Source organism: Papaver somniferum, chromosome 10 (genome assembly GCF_003573695.1).
Source record: "Papaver somniferum cultivar HN1 chromosome 10, ASM357369v1, whole genome shotgun sequence".
Classification (NCBI taxonomy): Eukaryota; Viridiplantae; Streptophyta; class Magnoliopsida; order Ranunculales; family Papaveraceae; genus Papaver; species Papaver somniferum.
The window spans coordinates 61,734,350-61,753,954 of NC_039367.1; the positions used below are offsets into that span (position 1 = coordinate 61,734,350).

Consider the following 19,605-nt stretch of genomic DNA (forward strand, 5'->3'; position numbering starts at 1 on the left):
CTTAGGATGGAAAGGATGTCAGCTAAGGGAATCAATTGCGTAGATTCTTGCAAGGTTTAAGAGACGTAAGGAGCAAGACTGCAGCTGAACTTCTTGGAGGGTGAATTTGGTCTCAACTACATTCCAGTCCGAAGTCTGATAGTAGGCGAGTGTCCGTAGCGGCTTAATACAGTTTGGTGTTCAAATCTGAATGAGGTCCCGGGGTTTTTCTGCAGTTGCAGTGTTCCTCGTTAACAAAACTTATGGCTACTTGCGTGTTTTCTTTTTCCACATGATATTGTTTTATATTTATAATAGGAATAACACAAGTAGTACGTAGTCAATATAGATATTTAAGTCCTTATTAACTATGATCAATAATGAGACTTGTTTGTCATAATTCAGACCCTCTTGATTTGGATACGACTAGATTGATCTTGGATATCGATTTGTGAGATCGTCCAAGAACTCTTCGAAAAGGAGAGGGTACCAAGTACACCACCAACTTTTTTATCCGGAAATTTGTATGGACAAAACCTAATGCAATTGTAAGTAGACCAACTTAATATGATCCTTGACGATATGCATATAGAGTTTATATCTCCATCTCTTCTCAATCATAAATTCTAGACAATTGAGTACGCGAACCTAATTGTTAAGAAGAGTACTTAAAAGATCTCAAAAAATCAATATACAAGGTCAATCTAGTCGTATCCAATATATTCAGATTCGAATTCTTCTAAGTACGAAACTTGTTATATATCTTTCAAGATACGAATTCTATAAGGAACGAGTCTCGTAACTGATCTTAATTATACAGACGTATCTATTAGAATTGAGTACGTACTACTTATGTAAATCGTATTATAAAGATAACCAATATAATGCGGAAAACGAAAAACACAAGACAACCAGATGTTTTGCTAACGAGGAAAACGCAACTGCAGAAAAACCCTGGGACCTCGTCCATATTTGAACACCAAACTGTATTAAGACGCTACAGACACTAGCATACTGTCAGACTTCGGACTGGAATGTGGTTGAGATCGAATCCACCCTCCAAGGATTCAATTATAGTCGTGTTCATTAGGTCTCTTGAATCTCGCAAGGATCTATGCAATCGATTCCTTTAGCTGACGTCCTTTACAACATAAGAGTTGCTTTAACCGAAGTGAAGATTTTCTATACCAATCTGCCTCTAGCAGATAAACCTATTTGATTTCCCTTTAGATCAAAGATCAAGGCTTGGAAATCTGTTTGCAATAGACAAAGCTAGCAAACCTCACAAATCCGGAATATTTACACCAAGTTAACTGAGAAGCCTAGATTTTTAACCACCTCTCAAGAAAACTCGTGAACTAATCAATTAAGAATAGTTTCAGATATATATATCTTGAGGAATCACAAAGTCTGAGACAAATAAAACTTTGTGATTTCTATCTAGCTTGCCTGAAAGAGTGTCAATACCCAAAAATCGCTCCTAGGTAAAACAATGTACTGTCAAAGTACTTTGTTTAGGTTCGAAAATCAAAAACATACAAAACGAGCCTAAACCAAGAAGCTGGCCGTTCACGTTTTGCGTGGGTTACAAAGAGAGAAAATTGGTTGATCTTAGGGGAGGGAAAGCAAAGAAAGTTGAGGAAATCAATGGTGATTGAATTGGGTGTGAGGTTATTGAACTATGGAAGAAGAAGAGCTTGGGAATGATAAGCTTGTTATGTCTTCTGAATAAACAAAGTTGTTTATTTATAGTTGTAAGGAACACTCACTATTTCCTCGTAAGTAATGGAGATTTTGGAGTGATGGAGAAATGGGAATAGTGAAGACAATGGTATGGTTACACCATAAGTTTCTGGTAACCCGTAAACCACAACTTTATTACTTAGCCACTTCCTTTAACTGCTTACCACTACTTGTAACTTCCTTATCATGGGATGTTTCCATGCCGAACGTTGCTATAAACCACCAGACAAATACCCATAAATAATTCCCCCATTTAACATGTTTTGATTTCTCGTATGAATTAGTAGAGTTATATATTTATTTCTAGTCTTGTCTAGATTGTCACGATACTTGACTGAGTAATAGCCTAAGCTAGCCAGTCGGCGTAGCTTGAAGAGACAACTCGATCCAAGGGTATGTGTGACCAACGAGTTTTCCATAAGATGGCATTGTAAATAACTAACTATAATAATACACCAAGATACGCAAGCTAATGACTAGTCTTAGGCGCGACCTAGTCGACAGCTAACCGAGTCGGCATGTACATGGGTGCTTATGAAGTTTTTGGATATGTTGGTTCATGATCGTGGCCACGAACTTTGGTGGGACGAATCATGACCATGGACATAGCTTGGTCGGGAAACTAGGTAATCGTGGCCATGAACATAGTAGGCCGAGAAATAAGAGGGCCATGACTAGCTAGGCTAGGCTAGGCTAGGCCGGCTAGCAAGGAAACTATGGCTAGTTAGGGGCTTGGCCAACTACCAAGGAGGCCATGGTTGAGAGGTAAGGTGCCCAGCTAGGCTGGTAGCCGCGGGCCAGGCCGAACCGAGAGACAGATAGGCCGTAGTTGGGAGTTAAGGAGGTCGTGGCCTGGCTAGCTAGGAGGCAAGGAGGCCGTAGCCATATAGCTAGTGTAGGTCGAGACATGGCTAGGCCAGAAGGAAAAGAGGCCATGGAAATGGATAAACTAGGCCTGAAGTCAAGGAGGTCGTGGCCATATGGCTAAGCCAAAGACATGTCCAGGCCAACAGATAAGATAGTTGTGGCCAATGGCCAAGCTAGGGGGAAAAGAGGCCGTTGTCGTGATTAGGTCAGGCTAAGCCGGCTAACAAGGATACAGTGGCCATGGTTAGCCAGGCTAATAGACAAGCCAGTCCTGAAGACAGGGAGGCGTGGCCAGGATAGGTCAGGCCTGAAGACAAGGAGGCCTTGGCTTGGTTATCTAGTTGGCTATCTAGGAAGTTGGTGGCCACGGCCTGGATAGCAAGTTGGATAGCTAGGAAGTTGGTGGCCACGCCTGGCTAGCTAGTTGGATAGCTAAGAAGTTGGTGGCCGTGGCTAGGTTATGTGAGACCCAACCAGATTAGCCTGGCTATGGAGTGCGTCCATGTTGACATTAGCACTTCGTTTGTAGCATACATAACATATTCGAGGAATTCAGTCGTGGAAGTTCTACGACTCGAAGTAATATCCCAAATATTATGCTCTGGTAATTCAGAATAGCGTAGTAGCTTATTATGAATATTCATAATTGCAGCATCAGTGTAGACTGATCAGTGCATGACAATTCATATGGACGTGCATAAAATAATGAGAGTTCAGCTGGGTGAAGCTCTAAAATCTTGCAGGCATATTGAAGGCTAGTATGGCCATTAACAAGATACGCATTCTCAATTCTCTTGCGAAATATGATGTAGAAGTACGAATCTATAATTCTGATGCCGGGTCAGGAATTTATACATATTTATAAACATACATATATATATATATATATATATAATACCGAGAGTTCAGCTGGGTGGAGCTCTAGTATATATATAATTATAAATATGTCTCTAGTGTAGGATCAAAGGAGATTTTAAAAGTTTTGCCCTTGTCAAAAAACCCACCATCTGCAAAGAGATTACGAAAACCTTGTGTAGTTACCTAAAATATGAGAGAGGTTAGAAGTGGGATTCTAGGTTTCTGAAAGTGAGGTACGGGAGGTTGAGCACGAACAGTCTTCGCCTAAACCATGCACAGTGGCCGTTCAAAGGCTGCTTCAGTCATAGGGAAGAGATTTAGGGATGGTCTTAGGGAGGGAAGCAGATGAACAGAGAGATCAGAGAATTCTAGGTTTTGAAGAAGAATTGCTCTGAGAGGTTATGAGAAAGATCGTCCGTAGCTTGGAAAAATAGAGGACCTATTTATAGCTGAATTATCTAATCTCAGGTCTGTGAAGATAAGGATTGCTTTCCGTGCTGTGCGGAGCAATTCTCCCGTCTCTTCAGGAATAGGGATAAACTAGGTTGAGTTTATCTCATTATTCCATCGCCTTTACTCTCTTCTGCGGTGTGAAATAAGCCGGGTATTCCTCACACGTGTCATAGACCGCCAGACCAAAACCCTAATTGATATCCCCCCATTTGTGTGAAGCTGAGTCATCCTTTGTGATGATGTGTTGAGAGAGAAATATTCTCTTTAGCCGAGTTGGCCAAGATAGAGAGATATTCTCTGATTTGTGAGAATGACTAGGATGAGTCACGTGAAAAGGCATAGCGTGCAGAGTGTGAGAGGAGATGAGGCTGATCTCCCTCTCTCCATGGACGGTCACATATGTCATGTGAAGACCGTATTATTATTTGTGGGTCCCTTTGTTGAGTATGCGGAGCTCAAGAGAGCTTATCCATTTTTTTTTGATAGACATGTATAGTTTAGGCTCAATTTACTAGACGTGAGTGTGTTTGAGAGGCTGAGAAATAGGCTTGAGCACTAGGTAAGGCGTGTGCCTATCATGTGAATCTCCGAGGAGAGATTTGAATCTCTCCGACTATCACTTATTGAGCTGAAAAATGACTGTGGCGTGCTCAAAACAAATCAAGACTAGAGAAAATGACTGAACAACAAAAACAAGCGTTCAATGAAAGATGATGTCAAAATCGGAAGATAAGAATTGATGAGGCCAGTACAAGCTGTAAGTTTATTGATTCAATAATGCTCATCACATAACCATAAACACGGATTTTACAACATAAGCTTATTATAGATAGCTTTTTTACATCTTACTAATACCACTGATTGCATTCCCTTTACCTGCCTTTTGGCTCAGATGGTTTTTGATTGAAAATCAAATTCAAATCTCCATTTACTATATATATATTGTTTCATGAACATGATAAGATGTGAATCAGTGCCATACTAGCAATGTCCTATTTCATAAAGATTCTTGAAACACAGTAAGGTGCAATGTTAGGTTTCTCATCTAGATGTGACAATTGATTGAGATTGATATGAATCACCTCTACCTAGCACACACCTTCATTTCAGAGTATCTCAAGCCTTTCGTTCATCGATTTTCTTAAGCCATTTAACTTACATTATGTTGTTTTCTTTATGGGATGCAAGTTGTGTAAGGTTCGTATGTTCGTTTATACCGCCCTAACTTAGTACCATGACATGCACAGTAGATCCACCAAATAAGAATGAGCCTACGAAAACAACAAAGTTGAATTTGTCTGGACCAGACCTATATTCACTGCAAAATGCGTCAAACTGTAGCCTTTTCCTTGCAGCAACACGATTGCCCAGCTACGCACACTAGATATACACTGGCCTGTTTGGCTCAAGTTTCAGAATTTTTATGCTTATTATAGATAGCTTTTTTACATGTGCAGCAAGTGTTCAATTTTCTAACTCAGCTGAAGGATTCATTCCTCGCCGAACCCCAAGGTTTATTGGATGTGGAAACACAGCCGAATCTTTGGATCAAGGTAATGTTGCAGTTTTCAGATTTAGTTGCCAAATTTAGTTGGCTTAAAACCTTATTACATAACCATACGCAGGGATTTTACAACATAAGCTTATTATATATAAATTTTTTACATGTGCAGCAAGTGTCTAACTCAGCTGGAGTATTCATTCCTCGCCGAAGCCCAAGATTCATTGGACGCGGAAACACAGGAGAATCGTTGGATCAAGGTAATGCTGTAGTTAGCAGATTTGGTTGCTGAACTTAGTTGGCTGAAACCCTCCTGCATCGGATAGTAGTGGATTAATCTACTAAAGGCCAGTGAAACATAGGCATAGTCGTCTTACAAAACAGAATAAATACAAAAAGTGTTTTAGTTTGGTTGATGCATTCAATATCTCTAGGTACGGTGAAGGGGTTGGGCTATGACGTAAATAGGCCTCCTACCAAATGAATAACCCTCCAGATACACTTAAAATCAGGTATGGAGTGTGAATACACTAGGGAAAGCATACATCTGGATCGAGTAATTTCTAATTAAAAATAAGAAAAAAGAGATAATTTTTGGTACTAATAATGTAAATGTCTTGGTAAAATACTTGCATCAGAATAAAAATAGAGAATGCGGCTTTAAAAATATCTATGCATCCATCAAATATATATTAGTTGACAATGAATCTTCCATCGTTTGCAAGACACAATGTGGTTTAGTTCCACGGGATATAAACATCTCCAGTTTAGTTCTATGGGATCATCGTGGTTTCTTTGCACAACAATGTTACTCCTGCGACCCTGTCTATTCCTTTTCATAGTGTAAATATTGAGATGGATACATATCTACTTATTGGCTTGATTTAAAGTTATGCTTTAGTGAGCAGATTCACTAGATGGTCCCTGTCCCAACGTTGGTCAGCTTTGAATGGATGTCCCATTATTTCTTTCATTTCCCGTCTTTAACACTTTTCAAAGAATATACATTTGTTAATTACTCTCAATCCTTATATCTGATCAGATTTACATATATTGTTATGGAACTCTGTAGTTCAGAGACGAAACATATCTGAAGAACAAGAGAGGAAGCGTGTTCGAGAAAGAACCCGTCGGCTAAATATGACGGAAGACCAGAGGTCGATTGAATGAGAAAGGAACCGTGTTCGGCAAAGTGCCCGTCGGCAGAATATGACGGAGGGACATAGGTTGATTGAAAGGGAGTGTGATCGTAATCGATACTTAGCCGCCAAAGACAAGCTGAACCTTCCTTCATCAGGAGCAAGCAACACTTCACCAAACTTATTTGAACATGTTATGCACGAACATGTGCAGGAAGAAGTTGAGAGACTTATTGGTCGCATCTCAACAGTAGGAATGAATACCAGCGAAGGGTATATGGAGTTTGGGCCTGAACACAGAGGTAAGTTGTATGTACTTGAGTTTTTCTATTCTACCGGACATACAATTCAATAACTGCTCAAGTCATGCATAATTTCCTATCTGTGTAGCTCCCATACATACAACATTTGACGATATGCTCGAATTTCATGAGCAAATCAACAATACAAGAGACGATCTGGATGAGAGTCACCAAGAGGATATGCAAGAAGGTATATTTTTGACAAACTTTAAAACTCAAATATTTTTGCAGGGAATTATGAGTGTTACATGGTTTAGAAAACATAGTGCCGGTGGAGGTGGTATGTAGGGATTTGTTTTAGAATTCTTAGTAGTAATTCTTACTGCACGGTCTTATGATTATTGTAGCTCAACTGGAGAATCCTCAATCTAATCATCGAAACGGCAATGGAAGACATTCTGTAAGGTCGAGAGGTAAGACTTTACAGTTCTTAACAATTCCATATTCTTACTGCATGGTGTTAAACTGACGGTTCAATTAAATTAGTGTATATTGTTCAATTGAATCCAGTAATAGACTTAGGAATCTTCTGAGAGACTATGGGAACATGCCTACGACGAAGTATCCATTCTGGAATTAGCATTTATTGAATTGAATAAGATAGTTTATGTTTATTGTCTTTTTGATCTTTAAGTTAACCTATTATTAAATTTTTGTTTGGATCAGGCAACTAAATCGCCTATTATTCTTTTCTCTGCATGTATAGTGAACAACAGGAGAAGAAGGGGGACAAGTTTATCTAATATAGGATTTCATAACTGTTCAAGGGGATTCGTCGACTTACATTCACTTCCAGGCCTGCAGTTGAATAACACTAGCTCATGTATTGTGGAGCTAAGCTGTTTCCTCATGAGACTAATCAGTTCTGTTGTTTGAATGGAAAAGTCAGTCTACCGAATCTGCCGGTACCTCCAGAACTTATGTTGTTGTATAATGTACAATCAGAACTTGGATTTCATTTTAGGCATAATATTCGTGCATACAACCATGTTTTCTCCTTCACATCGATTGGGGTACGTATCGACCATAACACAGCTAATCTTAGAAAGGGAGTGTATACATATCGTGCTCAAGGTACCATGTATCACAAGATTGGGAGTCTCATACCCGAACCAAGTGATAGACCAAGGTTCCTTCAAATGTACATATACGATACTGAACATGAATTAGAGAACCGAATAAAAGAGCAACAGTTTGCTGCCAAGAATGACAAGGGAAAGGATCAGGATCAGGAGTCAACATCAATTGAAGAACCGCTTAACAGGGAAGTGCTTGCCATCTTGAAAGGAATGTTGGACAGATACAACCCGTATGTCCGTGTTATTTGTCAGATTGCACAAGGTAATGAATTGCATAATGTTCGTCTACATATAAAAGAGCAACCAACGTATCACCGTCAATATAACATGCCAACATCACCGCAAGTACCTGCTATCTTAGTTGGCGGAGAAGAACCGAGTGAAGTGCTTCCCAGGGACATCATCGTTGAAACAAATTCCGGGCAACTTCTGAATGTACCCGATATGACATGTTTCTACGATCCACTTCAATACCCATTGCTACTTCATTATGGGAGTTTTGGTTGGGATTTGACAATTTTCTCCAACAACACTAGAAGGATCAGTTGTCGAGCATATTATGCATATATGCTACAGGTAACGTTAATTTACTTTGAATTAGTAAATTCTCTGACCTAAGATTCTTTGACTGCATCTTACTAACTAATTGACCTGATGCCATTAGATTCGAGAAAATGATGACTCGATTCTGTTATGTGCTAGGAAACTGCTACAGCAATACGTGGTCGATAACTACGTGAAGATCTCAACAATGAAGTTGAAATGGGTTCGAGATAACCAAAGGACATTCCGAGATGATTGGTACTCTGGCGCTCTTGACGCCGCAGATGCAAATACGGGTAACAATAATTCAAAGGCTATGATTATATAAGTTAGACTGCAATAACCGAGTTCGCATTACAGAAGTCATCATGTGAAAATGTCATTTCTATGATTATATAGTTGAAGTTTTGAATTACCGAAACTGTCATTTCTATTGTGGATTAAAATTCCTTCGATTTCTGTTCCATAAGCAACTTATTTACAACTTCTCCTACATCATTAGACTATCCCTTTCTCTAATTCATGTGGTTTTGAATTAGACTATCCCTTTATCTTTCAGATTTCTCTAAATTTTGGTGGTTATTTGCAGGTGATATTGGACAGCGGGTTATTCTGCCTTCAAGATATGCATCAAAGGTATTATGACGCCATGGCATTGGTTCAAAAGTACGGAAAGCTAGATTTTTTTATAACCATGACATGTAATCCTAAGTGGGAGGAAATCCAGAAGAATTTAAAACCTGGGCAACATGCACATGACAGGCCAGATTTGACAGTGATGAAAAAGCGGGGGTCTAACAATACCACCTAATATTTAGCTTAGCAATCTGTATGGACTAACTCCGAAATACTTTGCTAGAGAATCAACTAGACAGTCAGACTCAATCTAGATAAAAGTATCTCAAGGAGTTAATATCTCTCTCTTGATTTGATTTTTACTCAAGCTAAAAACAATAGCGAGTCTTTATCAAATACAAGGAATACTTGGACGGTACCAAAGATCAATGTCCAAGGATCGATCAATATCAATCAACAACCAAAGGTTGGATTTCCAATTGATGATCACGAACGCACAACCTGTATTATTTCAATTATATAAAATATAATGCGGAAAAGAAATAACACAGACACTAGAAATTTTGTTAACGAGGAAACCGCAAATGCAGAAAAACCCCGGGACCTAGTCCAGATTGAATACACACTGTATTAAGCCGCTACAGACACTAGCCTACTCCAAGCTAACTTCACACTGGACTATAGTTGAACCCCAATCAGTCTCCCACCGATCCAAGGTACTGTTGTACTCCTACGCCTCTGATCCCAGCAGGATACTACGCACTTGATTCCCTTAGCTGATCTCACCCACAACCAAGAGTTGCTGCAACCCAAAATCACAGACTTGATAATAAACAGATCTGTCTCACAAAGAAAAGTCTATCAAAAGATAAATCTATCTCCCACAGATAAACCCTAGGTTTTGTTCCGTCTTAAGATATAAAATCAAGGTGAACAGGAACCAATTGATAATCCGGTCTTATATTCCCGAAGAACAACCTAGATTAATCAATCACCTCTCTACAATCCTTCTTGACTACACAAGCGGATTGTCGAGGAACCACAAACAGTGAGACGAAGATGTTTGTGACTTCTTTATCTTGCCTATCGGAGAACTCTCACGATCTCAAGTCAATCAATCGATTGTACTCGTACGATAGAAGATGCAAGATCAGATCACACAACTACGATAAAAGTAGTATTGTTCTGGCTTCACAATCCCAATGAAGTCTTTAAGTCATTAACCTGATTTTAGAGAAGAAAATCAAAGGTTAATGGAGATCGACTCTAGCGGGCGCACTAGTAGCACACAGACGTGTGGGGATTAGTTTTGCACAATGCTAGATGTCTCCTTTATATAGCCTTCAAATCAGGGTTTGGCCTTAGGTACAAAGCAATCCATATTCACCGTTAGATGAAAACCTGATTTAGATTCAAGCTAATATTTCTCAACCGTTATATCGAAAACTTAGCTCGTCACACACACTTGGGTAGACGTTTACTGGGTTTGTGAAAACCATGCCCAAACCTGTACGTGTATGTTGGTTCAACATAGTGATAGACACATTTTTGTGTCTAATTTGTCCTCAATGTTTTGTATTGTTAGTACTCAATTTCGTACTTATTATGGTGTTTTATGTTTTTGTAGATGTTTTTGGAAAAATAAGCTCTTGCGGCGAAATTGGCTCGAAAAGTGGTGTTTTACACCCCCGAAATGTGTTTAAGGCACCCCAGGATAGAGACTAAAAACACCCCAGAAAAATTACTTAAGGCACCCCAAAGGACATGTGTTATTCGGACTTCAGCAACGGATAAGAGGCGACCACTGGATAAGGGGTGACCTTCTTCACAAATTCAAAAAAATATTTTGGCGGGAAAATATTTCTTTTCACAGGCAGATTTTTCGATTGGATTTTGGAGGAGTTTTTGTGCGATTCGATCGCTGAAATTTCATGGGTAGATGTGATATGTCATAGAAAAGCTGGTATGGGTGTTTGTTTCGATCAAATTTGGCTGGATAACTTGGTTTAATCCAAACAGTGAGTTGGAGGATAAACACAAACTTACACGAGTTTAAACGTGTACTGCTCGTGATTGGAAGACTTAATCAATATTATGGAGCGTGAAGAAGGTATAAAAGGAAAGAAACACAGCTGAGAACGCGTGAAAATCATAAAACAGGGAAGAAAATCTTCCCGAAAATATTTTTTATCACCCGAGTAAAGAGAGGATTATCTCGAGTTATGGAGGAGATTTCTTGTGCTGTAGGTGTATAAAAAGGGTCCTGAGGTATCATAGAAGGGTTGTCGAGAGTCTGGGGGCTGAGGAGAGCCAGAGAAGAAGAAATTCGAGTTTTCCCAAACTCGGTTTCTGCTGCTGCTGCTGATGATGAACATGAAGAACACGAAGAACGGACCTGCAGGGACAGTCGTTTATTAACTGTCGTAGTTCACCTTCGGTTGCGGCAGTTCTTCAGTGACAGTGGAATAGTGACTACAACACCTAGGTTTTATCGTTTATTCTGTGACGCCTTTTGTGCGTCGCAGATTACAGTTTCACACCATTTTCTTTTTTTCTCTCCATTGTAAACACCATTTGAGCTATAAATAAATCTTTTGAGCGTGTTTTCATCATGATGAGCTAAACCCAACGCTGGGACGACGGAGGAAACCAAAATTCATCATGCGGTAAATTCATTTAATTCTTCATTTGACTATTTGCATTGAATTAAAATTAAAATAAAAAATTCTTAATTAATTGTCATTTCGTTTGATGGTTTATGCTTAGGATTAATTCTTTTGATATGCCATGCTTAAGATTTACAATTAATATTTTAAGAATCTACCTTAGGCAAAGAAATAGAGTCAAAATACTTGTTGAATGAGCTATAATGGTTTAGAATAAATAGGTGAATCGCATGAATTTGAATATTTGGTGGAATCCTAGTCCCAGTACCTCTCACCATTGTTAACATTATTTGTATATTTTTTTTATTAAATTTAAAAATCGAACCTTCACAAGTCTTAGACGAACTCTACTACTACAACAACTTTTGAAAATCAATCACATAGTAACCCAAAAGGTTAACCATATGAGCATTTCATATTAACCTTGTTCTTCTTCACCATAACTAGTTCAATTGACTCAAATGAACTAGTTAAAGAGTTGTTCAATTGCTATGAGATCTTATGTAACTACACAAGACACAATTGAAACAAAGATGATTCGATTCGATTGAATCGGCTCATGAACATTATAACCACGGTTTGCATAAAGCATTCCTTAGTAATTTAATGTTTCATGTTCAGAGCACATCTTTAGATCATAACCTCTTAAGTTCACAAACAAGTTCGCGGACTTAAGTTAATCGGTTGAGTTTTCCAAACTCAGCAGAAATTCTCGGAAAGAGAACTTCCGCCAGTTCGCGGACTTAGCACATAAACGAGTTTTGGAAAATCCAGCAGAAATTCTCGGTCGAGAACTTCCGACAGTTCGCGGACTGAGTCTGCGGACTGGGTTCGCGGACTTGGCAAACCAATTCCAAAATCCTCCCGATTTCTCTTGATCAACAAAGTTCGAAAACTTCGGTTCAAGGAATACATTATTATGTAATCTAAACTCTCATTTTAATCATTGAGACATTCTTAGAGGACGCTATGTATCCATTATTCACAGACCGATTCACGTCAGAGCAATTCTCAAAGTGATTAAAACTTTTCATGACTTTCGTCACTAGGTGAAGATAAACTTGATCAAAGCGAAACGCTTTACCAACACACGATTTCGAGATAAAAGATAAGCAATGAATGCGCAACTAAATCAAACCACAAAAGTGATCAATTTAATTGATTGTGCTCAACATAAGTAAACCTACGGATCTACGACTAAGATAACCACACGGAAATGACTACCTTAATCGTTCAAATACTCAACATAAGGAAAACCTTACGGAATATACGACTACATCAACCAATAGAACATGATTAGTATAGCCGTTCATATACTCAACACAAGAACTTGTGGAATATATGAAAAACTCAACTAGATTAATTACAAGAGAACCTATAATTAATCTAATTGAAATATACAACCATAATAATCACCGGAGCAATCAATTTAATTGTCAAAAAATTTTGCTCGACAAAAGAAGACTTTCAGAGCAAATAACTAAATAACCAATCAAGATGATTAATTTAGTTCAAGAATGCTCAACATAAAGTACCTTACGGAACAACCAACAAAGCTAATCACAAAGTAATCAACTTAGTTGTATCGTGCTCGACATAAGACACATTACAGAGCCTCACAGTAATACATAAGATAAGGATCAGTGATGATCATTACTGTGGAATACATACAAGGATTTATTCTATTTTTCCATCACTATTTGCATAACGACATAATAGACTTTATCCTTGTCACACAAAAGATTTTACCCTATTTTCCATCAAATAAATGACTGCATAGGTATAACTTTTGTATTTGTCAAAAGTCCATTCGTCCTTTCATAAATATGAATACCAATTTATGAACGACTTTACTTATGACAACATATGAGACCTTCAAGTTCACGGATGCAAACAATACATATCCCATAAACAATTGCAATATCACAAAATCATAAAAATTAATACTGCAATAAAAATCTTTGCCCTTAGAAGGTAGAATCAATCTTTTTCGCACGGATTTATACCAAGAGTGGTTACCAAAATCATATAAAAATATTTCCTTAACAAAGAAGAATATACAAAGTCATTGACGACTATGCACCATAGTTCACATGAGATGATTGTGAACACTCAAGAATATATAGAAATGTGAACTACTGCCCATTCTCGAACTTCCTTCTTTGTGATTCACCAACATCACTCTTGTAACAACCACAAAATAGCTTAGAATAGGATTTCTCCAAGAATCCCAGTGCCCAAGTCCAAGAGAATAGAACAAGTGCAACGAAACGGAGCCAACACTAAAAAACAAGAGACAGGACAAAGACCAATATTAACTCATCCAAATTCAACAATTCTCATCTCCATTTTGAATGAAGTTCAATAAGGAAGAGCATGCAAAAATAATGAGGTAAATCCTAGTTATGACGAAGAAGTTACGGCCAAAACAAGTTTACCCAATATCGACGTCAAGTATGCATACGGGTTTGCGAACTTAAACCCCTAGATTTTGATTTTGAATGCTGTTATGCATACTTGGTATGAGTACCATGTAGTCCAAACATCCCGAACTATTATTTTCAAACCTAAACATTTAAGAACCTTAAACACATATCAAGTTAGGTAGAAATGAACGATAAGCAAGATTATTATAAGTATTCTAAGCAAATAAAAGTACAAATCTTGCTCAAGTTTATAGACATACCTTTTTAGATAAATCCAATCGAATTCTACCGCCTTACCGAACATAATCTGTGTGCCCCAATTCTTGTGCTCCTCTCACCGTATACAAAGCAGGGAATTCTTTGGTGAGGATGCACTTCCAACACAATCAAGTTGCGTTGGGGTGAACAAAGTCTTGCTCACCACAAGTGACCTTTGGATTATCATGAAAGAGATCACTTTTAGAACCTTTCACATCCAAATCCATCTTCCTAAAGAACTCTTTAAGTTCCAGCATCATGGATATTGCTTTCTCCATAGTCATGGAACTTTCTGGGAGATCATTCCTTTTCACACTCAAACCATCATTGACTTTCTTTGGTATCCACTTTTGAGTGCGTTTATGAATGACCGCAACCTTCTTCCCATTACTCTCTTCAAGATTTTCCGGAAGAGAATTGGATTGACTATTCTTTTGCAAGTTAGTATTTCTCCAATTGGGAGCATCAGATCGTGTCTTCGTCTTTACGAAGTTATCCTTTTGATAACCATTACGATTGTGAAAAGGCTTCGTATGGCGTTTATAGGCAAATCTAGGATTATCGCAACACTGATTCCTTTGCCTAAAGGTTGGACGTTTACAACCCGTAATGTCAAGAGTGTTAGCCTTAACATATGATCCCGGTTTAACAACTTCTTTTGACACCCAAACAACAACTTAATTCCTTATACGAAAACGACATCTCCTTTCCAGGTGACCTTTGTTTCCACAATAATGACAAATATAAGGAACGTTCTTACTCGGATTCATGTGTGCTGGTTTTGGAGGTTGATATACTTTGCTCTTTTGAACCTTAACTGCCAGAGAAGGTATTTCACTTTTTCCATCAGTGGAAACCTTTTGTTGAGAAGAATCAATATCCTTGACAAATTTTACCTCTTTGCTAGTACTTGGAGCATCCATTCCCTTATAGCCCAATCCTCGTGTATCACGATGGTTTTACTTGCTCCTAGCATAGTGGTTAATTTGCTTGAACTAGTATTGAAATTTTTCAAGTCATCTTCCAACATCTTGATTTTATCAAGAGCAACAGCTAAATCAGCCTCAAGTCGTTTTTCTCGAGCGCTTTCTCTGTCGTCAAAACTTGTTTGCTGGGAGTTAAACCTTGCTTCAGACTCTGCAAATTTCTCTTCCAACAAAAAGTACTTTTGATAAAGATTATCACATTCAAGTGACTTCATACGTAGGTTTTCCTCAGAATCCTTGAGGATTGTTTCGCAAGAACGATTCGAAAAATAAACACCTGCATAACATCTTCTCAATTTCTTGTTTTCTCGACAGAGAGGAATCAGAAGAGGTGAGACATGAGAAGTTGTAATCTTCTTCATTTTCCGTGAATCCAAAAACTTAATATACTGTGAGACTTCCTCATCAACATCTCTATCAATATCTGAATCACCTTCATCAGAAAGTTCATCCAACTGTTCTTCTAGGAGAGTTTCCCAATCAACAATTTTTACATCAAGAGAATGTTTAGATATTGACTTAGATGTGAAAGTTCTCTCAGGTGAATCCAAGCTTTTAGAATCATCTGGTAATTTCTGAACTGGTACGTTATTAGAGATAGACTCGTCCATAATCAGATCGCTACAAGCACAGACTTATAAGGTCTTTAACGTGTTTGCCTGTTCTGATACCAATTGAAAAAGCGGGGGTCTAACAACACCACCCAATATTTCGCTTAGCAATCTGTATGGACTAACTCCGAAATACTTTGCTAGAGAATCAACTAGACAGTCAGACTCAATCTAGATAAAAGTATCTCAAGGAGTTCATATCTCTCTCTTGATTTGATTTTTACTCAAGCTAAAAACAATAGCGAGTCTTTATCAAATACAAGGAATACTTGGACGGTACCAAAGACCAATGTCCAAGGATCAATCAATATCAATCAACAACCAAAGGTTGGATTACCAATTGATGATCACGAATGTACAACCTGTATTATTTCAATTATATAAAATATAAGTGGAAAATAAATAACACAGACACCAGAAATTTTGTTAACGAGGAAACCGCAAATGCAGAAAAACCTCGGGACCTAGTCCAGATTGAATACACATTGTATTAAGACGCTACAGACACTAGCCTACTCCAAGCTAACTTCGGACTGGACTATAGTTGAACCCCAATCAGTCTCCCACCGATCCAAGGTACAGTTGTACTCCTACGCCTATGATCCCAGTAGGATACTACGCACTTGATTCCCTTAGATGATCTCACCCACAACCAAGAGTTGCTGCAACCCAAAATCACAGACTTGATAATAAACAGATCTGTCTCACACTGAAAAGTCTATCAAAGGATAACTCTGTCTCCCACAGATAAACCCTAGGTTTTGTTCCGTCTTAAGATATAAAATCAAGGTGAACATGAACCAATTGATAATCCGGTCTTATATTCCCGAAGAACAACCTATATTAATCAATCACCTCTCTACAATCCTTCCTGACTACACAAGCGGATTGTCGAGGAATCACAAACAGTAAGACGAAGATGTTTGTGACTTCTTTATCTTGCCTATCGGAGAACTCTCACGATCTCAAGTCAATCAATCGATTGTACTCGTACGATAGAAGATGCAAGATCAGATCACACAACTACAATAAAAGTAGTATCGGTCTGGCTTCACAATCCCAATGAAGTCTTTAAGTCGTTAACCTGATTTTAGAGAAGAAAATCAAAGGCTAATGGAGATCGACTCTAGCGGGCGCACTAGTAGCACACAGACGTGTGGGGATTAGTTTTGCACAATGCTAGATGTCTCCTTTATATAGCCTTCAAATCAAGGTTTTGCCTTAGGTACAAAGCAATCCATATTCACCGTTAGATGAAAACCTGATTTAGATTCAAGTTAATATTTCTCAACCGTTAGATCGAAAACTTAGCTTGTCACACACACTTGGATAGACGTTTACTGGGTTTTTGAAAACCATTCCCAAACGTGTACATGTATGTTGGTTCAACATAGTAACCCAAAAGGTTAACCATATGAGAATTTCATATTAACCTTGTTCTTCTTAACCATAACTAGTTCAATTGACTCAAATGAACTAGTTACAGAGTTTTTCAATTGCTATGAGATCTTATGTAACTACACAAGACACAATTGAAACAAAGATGATTCGATTCGATTGAATCGGCTCATGAACATTATAGCCACGGTTTGCATAAAGCATTCCTTAGTAATTTAATGTTTTATGTTCAGAGCACATCTTTAGATCATAACCTTTTAAGTTCACAAACAAGTTCGTGGACTTAGGTTAATCGGTTGAGTTTTCCAAACTCAGCAGAAATTCTCGGAAAGAGAAATTCCGCCAGTTCGCGGACTGAGTTCGCTGACTTAGCACACAAACGAGTTTTGGAAAATCCAGCATAAATTCTCGGTCGAGAACTTCCGACAGTTCGCGGACTGAGTCTGCGGACTGGGTTCGCCGACTTGGCAAGCCAATTCCACAATCCTCCCGATTTCTCTTGATCAACAAAGTTCGAAAACTTCGGTTCAAGGAATACATGGTTATGTAATCTAAACTCTCATTTCAATCATTGAGACATTCTCAGAGGACTCTATGTAGCCGTTATTCACAGACCGATTCACGTCAGAGCAATTCTCAAAGTGATTGAAACTTTTCATGACTTTCGTCACTAGGTGAAGATAAACTTGATCAAAGCGAAACACTTTACCAACACACGATTTCGAGATAAAAGATAAGCAATAAATGCTCAGCTCGAAATGTCAAATGTGTATGATCTAGTTTATATAGCATACGACTTTTGTCTCATAAGAATTATGAGATAGAATAGACAGACTTTTGAGTGATAGATAAGTTCAAGTCTCCACATACCTTTTTGTTGATGAAGTTCCACGGTTCCTTGTATAGATCTTCTTCGTTGTATGATGAATCGTCATGAAGTCCTTGATCTCAACTACACTTTTCTATCCTAGTCCGAGACTTAGCTATGTAGGCTAGAAATCAAGACTCATAGTTTTGATCAATAACATTGACAAACATGCTTGAGATAGCAACGCATGCGAGGTTGACCTAGCTATGCTCTAACAAGTGAGAGTGTTTCATTCTAAGTTTGAAGAACTAAAGAAAGATTTGTTTACTAAGGGGGTTCTGGGAAAGGTTGTTGCACATGTTCATGTTATTGAGTTTCAGAAACGAGGTCTACCACATTCTTATCATTCTCGATGAAAGAGACAAGCTACGTAGCCCAGACTATGATACAGTTGTTCGAGCAGAAATACCCGATCCGAATGTTGAACCAGAGCTGTACGAGGCTGTCCTGAAACACATGATACATATGCCATGTTCATTATCGACTGATAGTGTTTGTAAGAAGAATGAGAAGTGTAAGAAAAAATTTCCGAAGAATTTTGCACCAGCAACTCTAGAAGGTGAGGATTCGTATCCAGTCTATAGAAGGCGAGATGATGGTAGAGAAGTTACACTCCACAATGGGAAAGTGGTGAATAACAGTTGGGTCGTACCGTATAATCCATGGCTTTTAATGAAGTACGACTGCCATATCAATGTGGATATCTGCTCAAGTGTGAAATCTGTGAAATATTTGTACAAATATGTTTGGAAAGGGTTAGATTGTGTATGCATGGAGGTTTCGAGCGAGAAAGGTGTCGAAGATGAGATCAAGCAGTATGTAGATGCCCGTTGGATCTGCCTGCAAGACGCACTCTGGAGAATATACAAGTATCATATGAATAAGATTTCTCCACCTATAGTCTCATTACAAATACACCTCAAGGATCAACAAAAGATTTTACTTTCAGAAGGGCGGACTGTGCGAGATGTGCTGCAGCGAGAGAAGGCATCCCGTACAAAGCTTACTGAGTATTTTAAGAAAAATGCAGAAGATGAGTTTGCAAGAACCCTTTTATACAAGGAATTTCCGGACCATTATGTATAAAATCAGTCATTAAGGCAGCGATAGAAGGTGGCGTAACAACATAGTCATTGGAAGAGTTAATGCTGTTACAACTCGCACTGACAATTACTATTTGAGACTTCTGCTGAATAATGTTAGGGTCCCAACTTTTTTGAGGACCTGCTAAAGGTAGGTTCTGTTACCTTTTCGACGTACAGAGAAGTGGTGCAACATCTTAGTTTGATAGAAAGTGATATTGCCATGCGTGATACACTTCTTGAAGCAACACAAGTGCAGATGCTTTAGTC

At 38.4% G+C, this 19,605-nt stretch overlaps 1 protein-coding gene across 1 annotated transcript; it reads left to right on the plus strand.

The window, feature by feature from the left end:
- The first annotated feature begins 7,663 nt into the window (after positions 1-7,663).
- On the plus strand, positions 7,664-19,603 carry LOC113315708. The gene is made up of 5 exons (XM_026563964.1): positions 7,664-8,497; positions 8,586-8,760; positions 9,004-9,100; positions 18,574-19,333; positions 19,457-19,603. Exons 1-5 carry the CDS (start codon positions 7,664-7,666, stop codon positions 19,601-19,603), a joined length of 2,013 nt encoding a protein of 670 aa, XP_026419749.1.
- Positions 19,604-19,605: the final 2 nt, after the last annotated feature.